We start from the raw sequence: 17,443 nt of genomic DNA on the forward strand, positions 1-17,443 counted from the left end.
GTAAAATTGATAACTAAGATTACTGAGAGAATAAAAGTTGCAGGTAGGGGTATTACATTAGGACTTTTTGGATGAGTAATGTACTCACAGAGATAAGCTTTATTGCAGAAAACTGATTAACAAGTTTATTGTCTGTACAGTGGTGTTCTTGCTGAATGCTGAGGCTACTGGAAAATAAGAAGGAAAAGGCAATTGAAACATTCCTTGATTAAATTTTATTTGCTTCAAATTCTTATATATGGATAAGATAATGTCTGGAAACTTCCCCTTCTGTATCTTCAAATGCAAATGCTTTCTTATGGTCTAAGCCAGCATCATTTTGGAGCACAAATAAGTTATTTTGAATACTTTGATCTTTTTCAGTCACTTTGTAGACTACCTTCAGCTGTAAGCTGTCAGAGATCATATTTTGGGAGTAAAAAAAAAGAATGGAGAAATGAAACTTGAATGTAGGATGTGGATAATCTCTTTCAAGTCAGGTGTTTTTAATGGATTTGCCAGTGAAAATTAGTTCTTAAGACATTTCTTTAGTTTCATATTGCCCCTATCAAATTGGTGTCAGGGAGTTCCCATCGTGGCGCAGTGGTTAACGAATCCGACTAGGAACCATGAGGTTGCGGGTTCGATCCCTGCCCTTGCTCAGTGGGTTAACGATCCGGCATTGCCGTGAGCTGTGGTGTAGGTCGCAGACGCGGCTCGGATCCCGCGTTGCTGTGGCTCTGGCGTAGGCCGGTTGCTACAGCTCCGATTGAACTTCTAGCCTGGGAACCTCCATGTGCCACGGGAGTGGCCCAAGAAATGGCAAAAAAAAAAAAAAAAAAAAAAGACAAATTGGTGTCAGATTTGGGCTCTCTCCCAAAACAGGAAAGAAAAATGCCTAGGGTGGTATGCTTCTAAGACGAGCTTCTTTGAGTAGAAAGCCATGACCATTCCCTCTCAGAGCAAAGGACTAAAAATGTGGCTGGTGGTCCATAATGTTGGAAGTGGTACCTAGAGCTTAAGTTCTTTTGCTGAACTTCTCATACCATCAGATTGTTGCATAGTTCCATCAACCAACAGGATTATCATGAACATTAAACACAATAATCTATATACAATTGCCTTGTGAACTGTAAAAAGTTGTGTAAGTGTATTATTTTTCTAAGTTATAGTGAATCTTGAGTATATGTTAAAAAAGTACATAAGAAATTTTTTGCTAAATTAAAAACGTCATAAATTTCTTCTTTTGGACATATCTGCTTTACCTTGTAAAAGAATCTCTGGTAATCTGGTTAGAAGAATTTTAAAGTAGAACTACAATGTTTTTTGGTTTTGTTTTTCTTTTTACGGCTGCACTTGAAGCATGTGGAAATTCCCAGGCTAGGATTCAGATCAGAGCTGCAGCTGCTGGCCTACGCCACAGCCATGGCAATGCCAGATCCAAGCCACATCTGTGGCCTATGCCTCAGCTTGGGGTAATGCCAGACCCTTAATCCACTGAGTGAGGCCAGGGATTGAAACCACATCCTCATAGAGACAATATTGGGCACTTAATCCCTGAGCCACAAGGAACTCCAGAACTAGAATATTTTTTATTTCTCTTGGGTTTTAATAAACATTGTGTGAGAAATGTCTCCATGGGCATTTGTCACAACTCCATAGAATTGGACAAGAAACCAGAGGACCTGGATCTGTGTCCAAATCCATCATTAACTGTGCCACTTTGGGCAGAACCTTTCTGAGCTTGATTTCCCAAGCAATAAAGCAGTAGAAATAGTGCTACCTGACTTGCTTATCTCATAAAATTATTGAAGAAAGCAAATGAGAAAATGAATGTAGACCTCTTAGAAATCTATAATAAAACTCTGCTCAAATATAGCATTCTGCCTTCTTCCTCTGAAATTACTAATAACAGTTTGCTATACTGTCAATGGACTTGACTATATAATAAGAATAGCTTTTCATTTTGTTTTTTTTTTTCCAAGTGTACAGTTAAATGAAACCATTATATCGATGTTTACATACCAGGCCAGTGAGAAATGGCACTAAAATGTGCACTATCTTAGCTTTAGTGAAATAGTTATTCAAATGAAAGTGGAATGCATTATCTCAGAGTATTAGAAAATGGATCATTAGCTTCTTGGTTATTACTGCTATAAATAGGGGTTTTTTTTGGTAAATAAAATTAGCCCAGTATTATAAGCAATCATTTTCAAACTTCAGAGCAATTTGATGTAGGTGACTTTTTTTTTTACACAACTTAAGATGAAATTAAAAAGGATAAATTCCTCAGAAAAATCCAGATGGCTAATACCAGTCAGCACTGTACTCCACCTATTCAAGTTTATGATATGTCTATGGTATGTTTTTAATTTCCTAAATAACTGACTCAAATCACCATTCAAAAGGCTCTTTGGGCTTTGAATTATCCAAACAACCTATATTGATCTCACAAATCAGATAATTGGTGAATAAATATCTGCTTTGCTTTGTGCAATGCTGATACAGCTTCTAAGGTGAAATGAGTTTCAGAGAGATTCACACAGCAGCTCATAAGGAAAATTATTTTTTCCTCAAATAACCTGGGCCTTTGACATTTTCATTTTTAGAATAAAAAGTGTTTAGGTAATCAAAATGGCATATTCATGTCTCTCCTTTGTGCTTCTAAAATAATTTACTGCCAAAATGTCTTGAGGTAGTATGCTGACAGGTTCTGTGTAAATATACACTGTTAGCAAAAAAGCTATGCATTGTATGTTACTGGGGACACTGCCGCTGAATAGCTTTCATTGGACTTTATAGGAAAGAGCCATAAGCAATATCAGAATGTTTTGAATAATTAACAGGGAACTAAGTGGTGTGTCAAGTAAATGGAATGGCTTATTTGGAATGTCTAGTTTATACCAATTTATATTCAGCTCTGGATAGCAAAAATTAGTGATTTCTCTTCTTATCAGCTAAACACCCTTCACAATCTCTCCCTCTTTAATAGGTAGCACTAAGTTGAAGACGTCATCCATCCATCACCTTGTGCCACTGATGGTCATGAGAAAAGATCAGCTAACAGCTCACAAATAGTGCAGGCTTCAAGAAAGAGTAGAGCATGCTGTTGACAAAGCAGGGTTTCTTTCACTGAGCCCCAGGAGGAGTTATAAAAACAACCTGAAGTTGAAATTTTCAAACACAGGGTGGATTGTGGTCATGAGGTCAGAGCCTTTTGCAGGCAATAATTTTCCACTGGGGTTTGAGGGAGAGACTAATAAACATGGTTAAAATTACTCTTCAGTTCTGGTTATACAAATGCAAAAGTCAGAGAATGGATTGCAACTCTGTGGGATAGAAAATTAAATATAATACTTGAGTTATTAAAGAATTCAGTAAATAACCAGGGATCACTTATATATGGCAAAATCTGTCAGTAAGCACTAAACTTCCCATCAAGAGAGTTCTCAACTTGTATTTCCAACTCTAAGCTGCCTATAAAATAAAGCCATAGTATTCAGTGAAGCCAAAGAGCTTTTCATGTGATGAATCCTAAGCAGGACCTGTCGTTTAGATTCTTCCATTTGATGGTGATTGACAGTTCTTGAAATGCTTGACACTGAAGGCTCCTAAGTGAAGAAATACAATCATATTGTGTTGCTTTCTTCCTTATCTTTGCTCTGTCTTTACCTTAGCAAGGGCTCAATAAAGGCAGTCCAGGAATTTAACTAATTATTTAATTTGAGACAAATGAAACTAGAACTCTAGTTTAAAAATCCCAAATCTTTGTTAAATTTGTGATCCACATCAAGTAAAACTTCACTATGAAATACTGGAGATGGCCTTTGGCCCTTCTGGTCACCTGGCTTTAAGGTTCTATTGGGAAAATTCTTTTGCTCTGTCCTTGGATTTCTGTGATAGCACTTCTGTTAAGCACTGTGTCTCAAACTTTCCTCTGCATGCAAGTCACTTGAGGACTTTGTTACAACATAGATTAGGGAGTTCCTGTCATGGTTCAGTGGAAAGGAATCTGACTAGAATCCATGAGAATGTGGGTTTGATCCCTGGCCTCGCCCAGTGGGTTAAGGATCCAGCATTGTTGTGAGCTGTAGTGTAGATTGTAGATGTGGTTAGGATCCTGCGTTGCTGTGGCTATGATATAGGCTGGCAGCTGCGGCTCCAATAGGACCCCTAGCCTGGGATCTTCCATATGCCATGGGTTGGGCCCTAAAAAGCAAAACAAACAAACAAACAAAAAAACCTAGATCGAAGGTAGATAAGATAGATAAGTAAGGATGGGGCCTGAGATTCTTCATTTCCAAGAAACTTCCAGGTGGCCTTATTGGTCCAAGGATAGACTTTGAGTAGCAAGGCACTCAATTTGGCTTTTTCTACACCACTTACTCCACCCATGGGAGGAAGACTGATTTGTCTAATTGGTGAGATAGCAAGAAATCTGACACATCTTCACTCATGATCCTCTAGTGAAGGGAGATAATGAGGGCAGACACCTTATTGCATGCTGTGGGCCTCTTTTGCCCTCTCCCTTTGTGATTGCCCTGCCAAGGAGTGGAAGTTTTCTTCTCCATCTGGTGAAGCTCCTGGAGAGTTTCTACCTATAGGGCAGGCAACCTACTGCTGGGCCTATGGCAGACAGATCTTGAAAGTCAATGGCCTCAGTAAGTCTGTGTATGCAGAAACCCCTTTGGCATTGGTCCAAATATTGTTTTCAATCCAGCTCTATCAGCAGTAAAACTGATCTTCTCATCTTTCATTTGAATCCTCTATGTTTCTCAGTTTGTTCTGAATCTAGTAGGGAGAGAAGAGTAATTAATTGGTCCTTTCAATTTCTACGAATGCTGTAGAAATCTGGTTTCCTGATACAGGAGCTCATCATGGCTTCCAGGATATCAGAAGGTAGTTATCTGCTGTGTGGATCTTCAACTCCTTTTCCCATGAATGTCAAGGGAAGATAAGGATGAGGGTTATATTCAATAAGATTTTAAAAATGAGGTCAACAGAATGGGAGAAAATCTCTGACAAGAGATTAATCTCCAAAATATACAAACAACTCATGCAGCTTTATATATCAAAAAACAAAAACAACCCCCTGAAAATGGTCAGAAAATCTAAATAGACATTTCTCCTAAGAAGATAGACAAATGGCCAAAATGCACATAAGAAGATGCTCAATGTCACTAATTATTAGAGAAATGCAAATCCAAACTAAATAAGATATCACTTCACACTTGTCAGAATGGTAATCACCAAAAAAAAAAAAAAAAAAAATCTATCAACAATAAATGCTGGAGAGCATGTGGAGAAAAGGGAACTCTCCTACACTGTTGGTGGGAATGTAAATTGGTGCAGCCACCATGGAGAATAGTATGGAGGTTCCTTCAAAAACTAAGTATAGAACCACTATATGATTTAGCAATCCTACTCCTGGACATATATCTGGAGAAACATGCACCCCAATGTTCTTCACAGCACTATTTACAATAGCCAAGACATGGAAGAAGTCTAAATGTCCATCAGCAGAGGAATGGATAGGAGTTCCTACTGTGGCTCAGTGGTAACAAATCTGACTAGTGTCCATGAGGGTGTGGGTTTGATTCCTGGCCCTGCTCAGTGGGTTAAGGATTTGGCATTGCTGTGAGTGGTGGTGTAGGTTGTAGACATGGCTTGGATCCTGCCTTGCTTGGCTGTGGTGAAGATCAGCAGCTGCAGCTCCAATTGGACCCCTGGCCTGGGAACTTCTGTATGCATGGGTGTGGCCCTAAAATGAAAAACAAAAACAAAAACAAAAACAAAAAAAACACAACAAAACCAAAAACCAAAAACCAAACCAAAAACAGAGGAATGGATAAAGAAGATGTGGTACATATATACAATGGAATATTACTCAGCCATAAAGAGAATGAAATAATGCCATTAGCAGAAATATGGAAGAACCTAGAAATTATCATACTAAGTGAAGTTAGTCAGAGAAAGACAAATATATAAGATCACTAATATGTGGAATCTAATAAAAAATGATACAAAACCAGAATTCCCTGTTGGTGCAGTGGGTTAAGGATCTGGCATTGTCACAATTGTGGCTCAAGTCACTGCTGTGGCATGGGTTTGATCCCTGGCCCTGGAACTTGGCATGCCACAGGTGTGTGGTCAAAAAAAAAAAAAAAAAAAAAAAAAGATACGAAAGAACTTATTCACAAAACAGAAACAGACTCAAATATTTTGAAACCAAATGTATGGTTACCATAGGGGCAACACTGGGGGGAAGGATAAATTAGGAGTTTGGGATTAATGTATACCCACTTCTATATATAAAATAGATATGTAATAAGGACCTACTGAGTAGCATAGGGAAATATACTCAATACTCTGCAGTAAACTATATGGGAAAAGAATCTGAATAGAAATGGATATATATATATATATATAACTGATGGCCATCACCAAATCAGGATAACTGATTCACATTGCAGTACGCCTGAAACTAACACAACACTGTAAAGAAACTATCTTTCAATAAATTTTTTTGAAAAATGAGGTCAACTCTCCTGGAATTCCCATTGTGGCTCAGTGGAAACGAATCTGACTAGTATCCATGAGGATGCAGGTTCAATCCCTGGCCTCACTCAGTGGGTTAAGGATCCAGTATTGCCATGACCTGTGGTGTAGGTTGCAGACTCGGCTCAGATCCAACATTGCTGTGGCTGTGGTGTAGGCCAGCGACTGTAGCTCCTATATGACCCCTTGCCTGAGAACCTCCAAATGCTTCAGGTGTGGCCCTTAAAAAAAAAAAAAAAGAGAGAGAGAGACAGAAAAAATGAGGTCAACTGTCCTGTTATTTCTGGACTTCTTCAGAACTTGTTGAGTAGGTTTAGGTCCCTTCGGAATGCTGTAATTCAGATGAAAGAAGACTGTTTAACCTATGGACTCCCTGGAAAGCCCTAGGGCAAAGAGCAAAGAGGTTGGTAGGGGCCTTCCTAAGAAAATAGGATTCTATTTTTTAGGAGGTTAAAGGCTCCAAGAGTTAAGCCACAACAATGGCTCAAGTTTTGTTTAACTCAATCCCATTGGGTCTCTTCTTTGGATACTTAGTAATACCCAATTTCTCCCCCTTCACAGGCTGAAAAGTCTGCCTATCACTCACACTCACATGGTGATACACTGCTTTTAACCCTCCTCTGATACAAAGTCTAGACCCTCAGGCAACCATCAGATATCACCCAGTTTTGTGTTTTCTTTTATGGGAATTGGATTTGTAGCATATTTGAAAGTATGTTGGCTATAGTATCAGACCAAGATTCAGATATGGGCGCTATTATTAGCTGGATGCTTTAGAGTCTAGGGCTGATTTAACCTCTCTGAGTTTCTATTTATTGATCTAAAAAGTGGGAAAAATATTTATGATTAAATGAGACAGTATAATAAAATACCTGGCCTAGAGTAGACACCCAAGAAATGGTGGTGACTACTACTATTTTTTTTTTTTTTTTTTTTTTTTTTTTTGCTTTTTAGGGCCAAACCTGCAGCATATGGAAGTTCCAAGGCTAGGGGTTGAATCAGAGCTGCAGCTGCCAGCCTTTGCCACAGCCATAGCAATGCTGGGTCTGAGCCGCGTCTTGAGACCTACACCACAGCTCACACGTTTTTACTCAACTTTTGCCTTGTGCTATTCTCCAAGCTTTGGGAGAATATTACCTCCAACATTCACTTCCTGCCATGATCCACAGGAATACACATGTACACACATAAACACATGCATTGCTTGAATTCAATTGCTTACTAATTTTAATAACCTATAGAAATAAAGTCAAGTACACGTCAGGCAGGAAGAAATTTTCCTCTACCCTTCTAGGTTCTTCTGGCTGGGCCAAGAATTAAATTAACATGAGATATTAACAGGAGAAAAATCAAACAAAATTTAATACTCCCTATACATGAGAGACCCTGGAGAACCAGTTGGCTAAAATGGCTGAAACACTCACCTTAAATACCTCTTCAGCTAAGGACCAAAGAGGATATTGGGGGTAGTGGTTTGGGACCTCAGAGGGGAGGAAGGGAATTCACATGGAGATGGAGAAGAAAATGTTTGGTAAACAAATGTTTATGGATGGGGGGGGGGCAGGCAGAGACAATGGGACACAGAGTGGACTCTAATCTCTAGATCTGCTGAGTTTTCCCCACCATATTCTATGCAGATATCTCTGATGATAGCTCTATTCTGGAATAAGTCCTACATCTAGATTTTTTTTAGGCAGTTATGGGGAAGGTAAAAGTTTCTTCTTGTGTCCTTTGGGCCTTGATTGTTTTTAGCTCAAAATAATCTGAATTTCAAAGACATTTTGGAGTGGGAAGTTTTGTTACCCTACATACAAAATTCAGGATTATCTGTTATGTTAATTGTTCTTTTGCTTCCTTTCATCTTCTTGATCTTTTAAAAAAATTTTTTTTCCCTTTTTCTTTTTTAGGGCTACACCCACAGCATATGGAAGTTCTCAGGCTAGGGGCTGAATTGGAGCTGTTGCTGCTGGCCTACACCACAGCCACGGCAATGCCAGATCCAAGCCATGTCTGCTACCTACACCACAGCTCAGGCAATGCAGGATCCTTAACCCACTGAGCCAGGCCAGTGATGGAACCTGATTCCTCATGGATACTAGTTGGGTTCATCACCACTGCGCCACCATGGGAATGCCCTCATTTTCTTGATCTTTTAAGTGGAATGAATATATGGCAAGGTGTCTCTGAGGAACTGACATTTGAGGTCAAGTACAATTCTATAAATTCCAGTCTTAATTTCAGATAAATGAACTCCCCCACCAGATAATTTAAAACCTTCCATATTGAAAGAGAACAGAGACTCAAGCTTGGTAACAGGATGTTACCTCTTATGACAGAAAACATGAGGAAGTTATTAAGAACATTAAAATGTGACCTGACAGGTTTGATAGTAACATGCGAAGTAGTGTGTCAAACAGTGAGAAACATCTTCCTTTTCCTTCTTTACATGCCTCTAAGGAAGGCACATAACCAGTCTCCTGAACTCCTCACTTGTTTTCATTTCTTTGACATTTGCTGCTATCCCATCTTCATGGAAAAGAATACCTGTGGGATCCAATGATAGCCCTCACTTTAAAGAATTTTTGGTCAGCAAATATAAACCTTTATAACTGATCAGAGCCAAAGCTCTGATTTCACAGAAAATCAAGAAGTATATATATTTAGCAAGTTTTTTTTTGTGGAGGTGGGTCTGGTGAAAGTGATGCCATTTGATAAAAGTCATACTGAATATAAAAATTGAACCATTAGAAAAATTGCTTTTTAAAAACTATTAGATTGAGAATAATTTTTAAAAAGAGGAACTAATTTAAGATAATTTGGCAATTGACAGAAATGTATATTCCTTCAGGGCAGGGCTCTTTGTAGGTTTTGTTCTCTGACATGTGCCAAAACCCTAGAACAGTACCTGACATTCAGCAGGGTTTAAGAGATATTTGCTGAATGAACTCATGTACTTATTTTTTATGTGTGACCTGTCATGCTATTATTTAAGTCATCAGAGGAAGAAATTACTGTTGTTTAATCATCTTAGGACAAAGAGCATTTACTCCAAACTGATGGCTTCTATTACTTTTTTTTTAAGAGAAAAAAAAAGAACATTCTTTTGGCTGAAGAGAAATAAGCCCAAACCTAATTGCGATTGATTACTTGGTCTTCCAAATTAAGAGCTTTTTAATGAATTCACAGTTTGTTTTCCAATTCAGGAAGTTTTCTTTTTATTTCTGTATGTTGCCCTTCTAGGACTTCATGGGGCATGTTGAATAAAATGCTTAATTTATTAGTCTACATTCATTTCTATTTTTTCTTTTTAGTATGAAAACTCTAGAGGAATGCATTTATCCTAGGGTATAATTTGGCAATCATCCTTCTATTTTGATAAATTTTCATATACGGTACTTTCCAAATCTTATTCCTTAAACATTTAATTTCTCTCTTAATTTAGTCAAGAAATTTATTTTTAGGAGTTCTCATCGTGGCTCAGTGGTTAATGAATCCGACTAGGAACCATGAGGTGGCGGGTTTGATCCCTGGCCTTGCTCAGTGGGTTAAGGATCTGGTGTTGCCGTGAGCTGTGGTGTAGGTTGCAGACGCAACTCGGATCCCCCGTTGCTGTGGCTCTGGCGTAGGCCAGTGGCTGCAGCTCCGATTCCACCCCTTTCCTGGGAACCTCTATATGCCGAGGGAGCGGCCCTAGAAAAGGCAAAAAGGCAAAAAGGCAAAAAAAAAAAAGAAATTTATTTTTAGAGCTACTATATATTTTAGGAATATTCAATTGTAAATATACCGTATAAAATATCTGCCTCTTTGTAATCTACCTTCACAAATAAAACCCACTATCAGTTCTATGGCTCTTGACAAATGCAGAGGTGTGTGACTGCCACTCCACTCAATATTCACAATGGTTCCATCACTCTCCTGCAGCTACTTTCTAGTCAAATCCCTGGCAAACACTCATCGCCATCTTTACAGTTTTGCTTTTCCTAGAATTTCCTATGAGTAAAATCACACAATATGTAGCCTTTGGGGTCTAGTATTTTTCACTGTGAAAAATGTATTTTAAGTTTGTCTATGTTTCAGTATGTTAGATAGTTCTCTCCTTTTTATTGTAGAGATTTCCACTGAGTGGATGTACCACCATCTTCTCAACCCCTGAGCCACTAAAGGATATTTAAGCTCTTTGCACTTTGGGGCAATTACGAAGAAAGCCCCTGTAAACACTCAAGCACAGGTTTTACGTGGACCTAAGATTTCATGTGTCTATGCTAAAGACCTATAAGTGAAGTATCTGGGTCACAATGCCTAGAGTATGTGTTATATTATGAGAAACTGCCAAGATTTTTTTCAAAGTGGCTGTATTATACTGCATTCCAGAAATTTATGAGAGCTCCTTACCCTTGCCAGCAATGCTTCCATGAGATTTCATTGTTTTGTTTTTCTGTTTTAGCTATTTTTATGATGGTAGTGCTATCTTATTGTGTTTTAATTAGCATCTCCCTAATGACTAATGATGTTGAACATAGTTTTATATGCCCGTTGGCTAGCCATAACTTTAATAATATTTTAAATTTATGTATCGTCCAATCACTGATTTATTTAAATGGTCCTTGGAATCTTAGCAAAAGTATATACTCTACACAATTTGATACATATCAATGTATTCCAAAGTACAATTCTTGAAATAGGTCAATTAATTTAACTTTATTAATTTTATTATTGAAATACATCTTTATTTCGTATTTGTGTATGTGTGTGTGTATTCTACTATGTGTTTTTAATTGTATGGTAAGACTTCCTACCACAGTTTTGCTTCTACCAATTTTTACTTACATTTCTAACAATTTTTGTTTTATGCATTTTGACTTATTACTCCCTATATAAAGATAAGGCAACTCTAAAAAAAATTAAATTAAAAAAGAGAAAAAGAACATCTTTTAGGTAAAGAGAAATATGAGAACACACTCAGATAAGTCCAACTCTAATTGCAACTCAGTTCTGTCCTGCTCCTGACATAGAATGAGACAAGTCAGGCAGGTCAGCTCAGAGCCTCTGCTCCACCAGTGACTCAGGGATCCGAGCTGCTTTCACTTTGGAACTTTGTCTTCGTGGAGGGCTTTTCTTCTAGACACATGGATAGCAGAGAGGGAATGTGGAAAACTCACAAACACTTTAATTGCCTTGGACAATCAGCACCCAGCACTTCAACTCACATCCCCATTGGTGGAAACTTGCTGCAAAGGCAGCTGGGAAATGTAGTGAATGCTGTCTCTTCTATGGTGAACATCAATGACTTGACAGTACAGCAGTGCAGACCTGATGATGTTGCCATGTAGTTAAAAATATATAGTGTCACGTTTTAGAGGGGGAATCTGATAGTAGGTAAGGAAAGATTCTATCATCTGCATATACTGGTATATTCTATTTTTTTAGACAACTGAAAAATGATTCCAGATTTTTAATCTCAATTGATTGGCATTTTTTTTTGCGGGGTGGGGAGGGGGTCCACACCTGCAGCGTATGGAAATTCTGGGACCATAGGTTGAATTGGAGTTGCAGCTGCTGGCCTACACCACAGCCACAGTAATATAAGATCTGAGCCACGTCTGCGACCTACACCACAGGTCATGGCATATGCCAGGATCCTTAACCCACTGAGAGAGACCAGGAATAGAACTCCCATCCTCATGGTTACTAGTCAGATTCTTAACCTGCTGAGTTATGACAGGACTCTTGATTGGCATTTCTTTTGGTCCTGTTCCAGTGTATCCCTTCCAATGGGTTAGTAGCTTCTTAACTTCTTAACGGCTTGCTTTTTTTTTCCCCATTGTTTTTTCTCTACTTTTTAAAATTTATTTTATTTTATTTTTTTAAGCAGAGTAAGCTCTTTGATTCCTTTGACCCTGATTTCAACCAACAATACTGGCATGTGGCCTAGACAAAAGTGTCATTAATTTTCTTTAACTGATCCTGGAACTTGGCTAATTATATTTGCATAGCAGACATATTTAACTTCTAGAATATGGAATGAGAAAATAAAAACGTTTCCCTCAGCAGTTCAAGAGAACATTCAAAAGTTAATAAACAACAACAAGAGCAAGAACTGACAATAAGACAATTCTTTGTCTTTGAAGGCATGAGGTCAGAGCACACCTTTTCTGGTGCTCAAGTACTTGTTTGTCTTGCTATAAATTGCAGAGAGTGGTTTGAGTGGTTTTGTAACTTCAATCTGTCCAAGTCTTGAATTATGGTTTTATAGGTTGCTTTGTCTTTGTATCAACCTGAAAGCATTTTTCTGTATTAATGGAACTGATTTGCAACAGGGATTAAATATATTTCCTCATCTTAGGCTAAAATTCTGATCAAATTCCTACGTGTTTATCAACACTTCACCAAATTTATAATCTCAGTGATTGTATAAAGAAGTACTTGGAGCATGTTGGATAATCCCTAAGATCTAGAGAATCTGACTGGCACAGGAAACTTTCCTTACCTTATCTGGAAATAATCAATGGCCCAAAATATAAGACCGAATTGCCAGATTCTCTTCCTACCTCTTAGCAGATAGTGTCAAGCTTTTCTTTTGTTTTCATGATTTTATTTTGACATTCCAAGTCTAAGGGCAATTTTTGCTATAAGAATTCTGACTTTGAATTTCCTGGTTATTTTCTTGTTTTACAGAATTTAGAGCCTTAGATATTTAGGGCTATCTCCTTGGGTTAAATTTTAAATATCTCCTAGATGACCTTGTACAAATATTTTGAATTTGATGCATGTCCACACATAGGAATCTTGCTGGCTTTCACATTTCCTGAATTTTCCTTTTAAAGTCAACATAGTATTTACTTCTAGAGATTTCTTCTATATAGCCTATGTACTCTCTATACTGAGCTATCCTGTATTTTAGACTATGCATCATGAGCTACTGAAAAGACAAAGGAGAAATTGTGGATTCCACAATCTGGAATCTTCAGGGACCTAACAATTGGGAACATTTGCTTCTCTCACCCTCAGAATAGTGATGGTAGAGAAATTGAGAAACAATGTGACAAATTTAATTTAGAAATGTGTTATGAAGATCTGATAAAAATGAGTAGAAAAACTTGAAAGTTGTTAACTTGAAAAATGTTAAATAACATGGCATATGAATCTATTTGAAAAGTTTTTAGCTCAGTGGTAATACATTTTTGATGTACTAAACACAATTTTCTTTTTAGGCAGAGGGCAGGAGATGGAAGGAAGACCTAAGAGTAGAAGGGGAAGGAAGGTGAGACCCGGTTAATTTCTAAGCAATATAAATTTGCTGTCTTATTGTGAGTCTATTTCTCTTATCTAATTTTAGCTGTCACCAAACAACACATATATTATATGTTTCATTGTGTGTTAGTCAACCTAATTTACTTTATTGACTGGGAAGCAAGTGATAAACATGCTAGTTCCCTACACCAAGTCTCTTTCATCTTTATTCTATAGTAAAATAATTCCATGTTTTTTTTTGGAGTGGCAATATGCCCAGGTGACCCACTTTTGGCCAATGAAATGTTAAGAAAGTCTACTACCAGGAAATAAAACTCTACTTTTTATTATAAATGGGGGAAAATCTCAGCTGGTATGTGTCTTTTGTCCTTTGCCCTTTCCCCCTCTTCTTGCCTGGAATGAGAACTTTGAACCTGAAGATAGGTTTAAAGTGTCCTGTCCTGTGATCATAAATACAAAGGTCACATATTAAGGATGACAAAGCATGGTACAGAAGGAGCTTGGTTCCCTGAACAATGGTCTTAGCCCTGGACTGTCTACCTTTAGCATCCTTGTAAAATGGGATCTATAGCCTTCTGTTTGTTTAAGCCACTCTAGTTGGTTCCTGTTCCATGCAGCCAAATGGAATCCTAAATGACTCAGCTTAAGTAGACAGTTGTTTTGTAAATCCTACAAGAGAGTCCTTTCAGCTACTTCCACGGTGTGACTAGAGACCAGCTGTTCTATTGTCTGCCTATATTGTCTGCATAGAATTGGCATTACCAATACACAAAGTCTAAAGTCATCATGGGGGTATCTCCTCTCTGGTTGCTGAAAGTGTTGACAGTTGACAAGTAAAAATGCAAGGCATTTTGCTTGTTTAATCATCTTTCCTGCCCTCAATCCCCTTCAACTGCTCTTTTGGAAAGTGTTTTTGGAACACACTCCTTCTCTGTTTCTTATATCTGCCAATGCCATCCTTGACATCCTCTCCAGCCCTGCTGCCTTTCATTCTGGGTTTTTACAAATGTCTAGTTCCCTGGGCACATTTTACAACCTATTTTACAGCTGAAAGACCTTAAAGATGGCTGGTTTCAATTCTGTCATTTCACAGCAAAGGAAATGAGGAGAAAGAAGAGTAAGATGATTGCCTAGATGGAAACCTCCATGTGAAACAAGACTTACTGGCAGTCAGCTGTGTGTGACAAGCACTCTTAAAATGACAAATATTTATGGTGTTTTTTTCCTATATGCCTGGCCTAGTGTTAAGCATCATTCATGCTTTATCGATATTTCATCCTCCCAACAACACCATGAAGAAGGTTTTATTAGCATCTTCATTTTACAGATGAGGAAACTCAAGCATGGAAGGGTGAAATAATCTCCCAAGGTCATGAACCTAGTCATGCTTTACTCCAGGAAGGAGTCGGATGGGCAGTATAGCTGGACAATTAACTCAAGGGATCATACAGCCAGAAATTACCTGGGAGTTTGGTTAGATGAGAGAAGTGAGAATTGATCAAATAGCTTCACTCAGGAAAGCAATGTGATCAGACTTAACAGAAAAATTACCCTGGCTCTTTCTTAGAGGCAATATCAAAATGAAGTTTTTGATTCTGGTCTTTGAAAAACTTCTTTCTTTTTTACATTTTTTGTCTTCATATCATGTATGATAAATACCAGAAAAAATTTTAAAAGCAGATTCCTTGCTTTATCACAAATACATCAGAACCCTGAGATAAGATAGGAATTGGGTTTTCTGTGTATGTTTGGACAATTTGGTCTAAATTGCCTTAGGTGAATGACAACTACTCTTATTATGGCTTTGGGACAGAACAGTATGTTGAGCTTAATGCATTTGTGTACATTTGCCTGCATTTGCTCAAAATTTTCTACGACTGAACAGAAAGTACAATAAAGTTGGTGTTGCAGTGCACTCAGTTTTTTTCCAAACATATGAGAAAGAAAAACTTGCTCTTTCTAAAAGGTCAAATGCTTTATCCTAGAGGGCATCTCTTTAAGCCACATTCCAAGGCATTCTTACCACTGTTGAAGACATTTTTCTAAAATAACAAAAACATTCCAGTGACTGCTCTGTGTCATGTCAAAGTTGTGAGAACAAAAAAAAAAAAAAGTGATGGCTGGTAATTAAGCAGATGGAACCTGATCTAGCTCTGTTAAATATTAAGGATAGTCCTTTGTTCCATGATTCATTATTGCACTCAGATCCATTCACATGTCTCTGACTGCCCTTTCTGAGCCAATGTAGAAGAAGAAAATAAAGCCCCATTTTCAGCATCATATCCAGTAATGATGAATATCTGCAATATAATCCATAATGTGACACAAGGCATTTGTATAATAAATACTGAAAAATAGGGAAGCACGCTGAAAAGATGTGACAGTTTTACTTGTTAATGCCATTCTTTATCTGCAGCAAATAGAGAACATTTAACCTGATCAAATTTTAAAATTGCAGTTCCTGAGTGTGGTTGTGATGTATGTTTGACCTCTCCACATGGTGGCTTTATTAATGAGACAATTAAAAAAGTCCACAAGTTCGTGCTAATTCTACTTAAAAAAATAATGCTAGTGTTTTATTGAGAGGAAACAGGAGTCTCATGATTAGCTCCACACTGGGTACAAAGTTATTAAATTTTTCTTAAGGTGCATATCAGGTAAGGGAAAATAGTCTATGTAGTTTTTAGTGTTTTCTTCACTTTGATATTTTCACAAACATAAATGGTTGATAATTCAGGGTACTTTGGGGTACACATACATATATACATATATATAAACATACATACATGTCTGTGTATGGGTTTAAGAGAGCTAGTCAAATTCTCATATTTTAAGATATCATGGAACAAGAACAAAATTCCTAGGAATTGGCTTTTGATAACAATAGCAAAAATCCACAGCCAGACATTCTTTTTCACTGTCCACAACCCAATCTCACATCATTATTCTTGTAACTAAATATACAAGCATATTTATGTTTCGGAGATGAAGCAAATTTGCCCAATCAAAATTTAACAATTTACATACATATTTAAGGTAATAATGCTTACATAAAGGCTTATCTATCTCAGTTTGCAATACACATAGCAAAACCCTTCTAAAAAATATTTAAGGGAGTTCCCGTCGTGGCTCAGTGGTTAACGAATCTGACTAGGAACCATGAGGTTGCGGGTTCGATCCCTGGCCTTACTCTGTGGGCTAAGGATCTGGCGTTGCTGTGAGCTGTGGTTTAGGCTGCAGATGCGGCTCGGGTCCCACTCTGCTGTGGCTCTGGCGTAGGCCGATGGCTACAGCTCCGATTGGACCCCTAGCCTGGGAACCTCCATATGCCTTGGGAGCGGCCCTAGAAAAGACAAAAAAAAAAAAAAAGAAGAATTTAAGTCTACACTTCTGAAAGTATTTCTTTGCTAAGAGGATTAAAAGATTTTCCATTTCTTTGCAAGAGAACAATTTAATATCATTTAAAGTTTGTTTTTTTTGTTTTTTTTTTTTTGCTATTTCTTGGGCCGCTCCTGTGGCATATGGAGGTTCCCAGGCTAGGGGTTGAATCAGAGCTGTAGCCACCAGCCTACGCCAGAGCCACAGCAACGCGGGATCCGAGCCGCCTCTGCAACCTACACCACAGCTCACAGCAACGCTGGACCGTTAACCCACT

General features: G+C 37.9%; 1 protein-coding gene across 1 annotated transcript in view; it reads left to right on the top strand.

Moving 5' to 3' along the window:
- LOC146405999 (uncharacterized) overlaps positions 1 to 17,443 on the top strand; it is a 244,878-nt gene that overhangs the window by 103,939 nt on the left and 123,496 nt on the right. The window contains exon 4 of the mRNA XM_084955716.1: positions 13,749 to 13,798. Coding sequence (XP_084811842.1) covers positions 13,749 to 13,798 — 50 coding nt within the window. The remainder of the gene's footprint in view (positions 1 to 13,748; positions 13,799 to 17,443) is intronic.

Source organism: Sus scrofa, chromosome 1 (assembly GCF_054392235.1).
Source record: "Sus scrofa isolate SSC_HxYL_T2T_F1_AM1 chromosome 1, Sscrofa_HxYL_maternal_Yorkshire_Landrace_v2.0, whole genome shotgun sequence".
NCBI classification, from domain to species: domain Eukaryota; kingdom Metazoa; phylum Chordata; class Mammalia; order Artiodactyla; family Suidae; genus Sus; species Sus scrofa.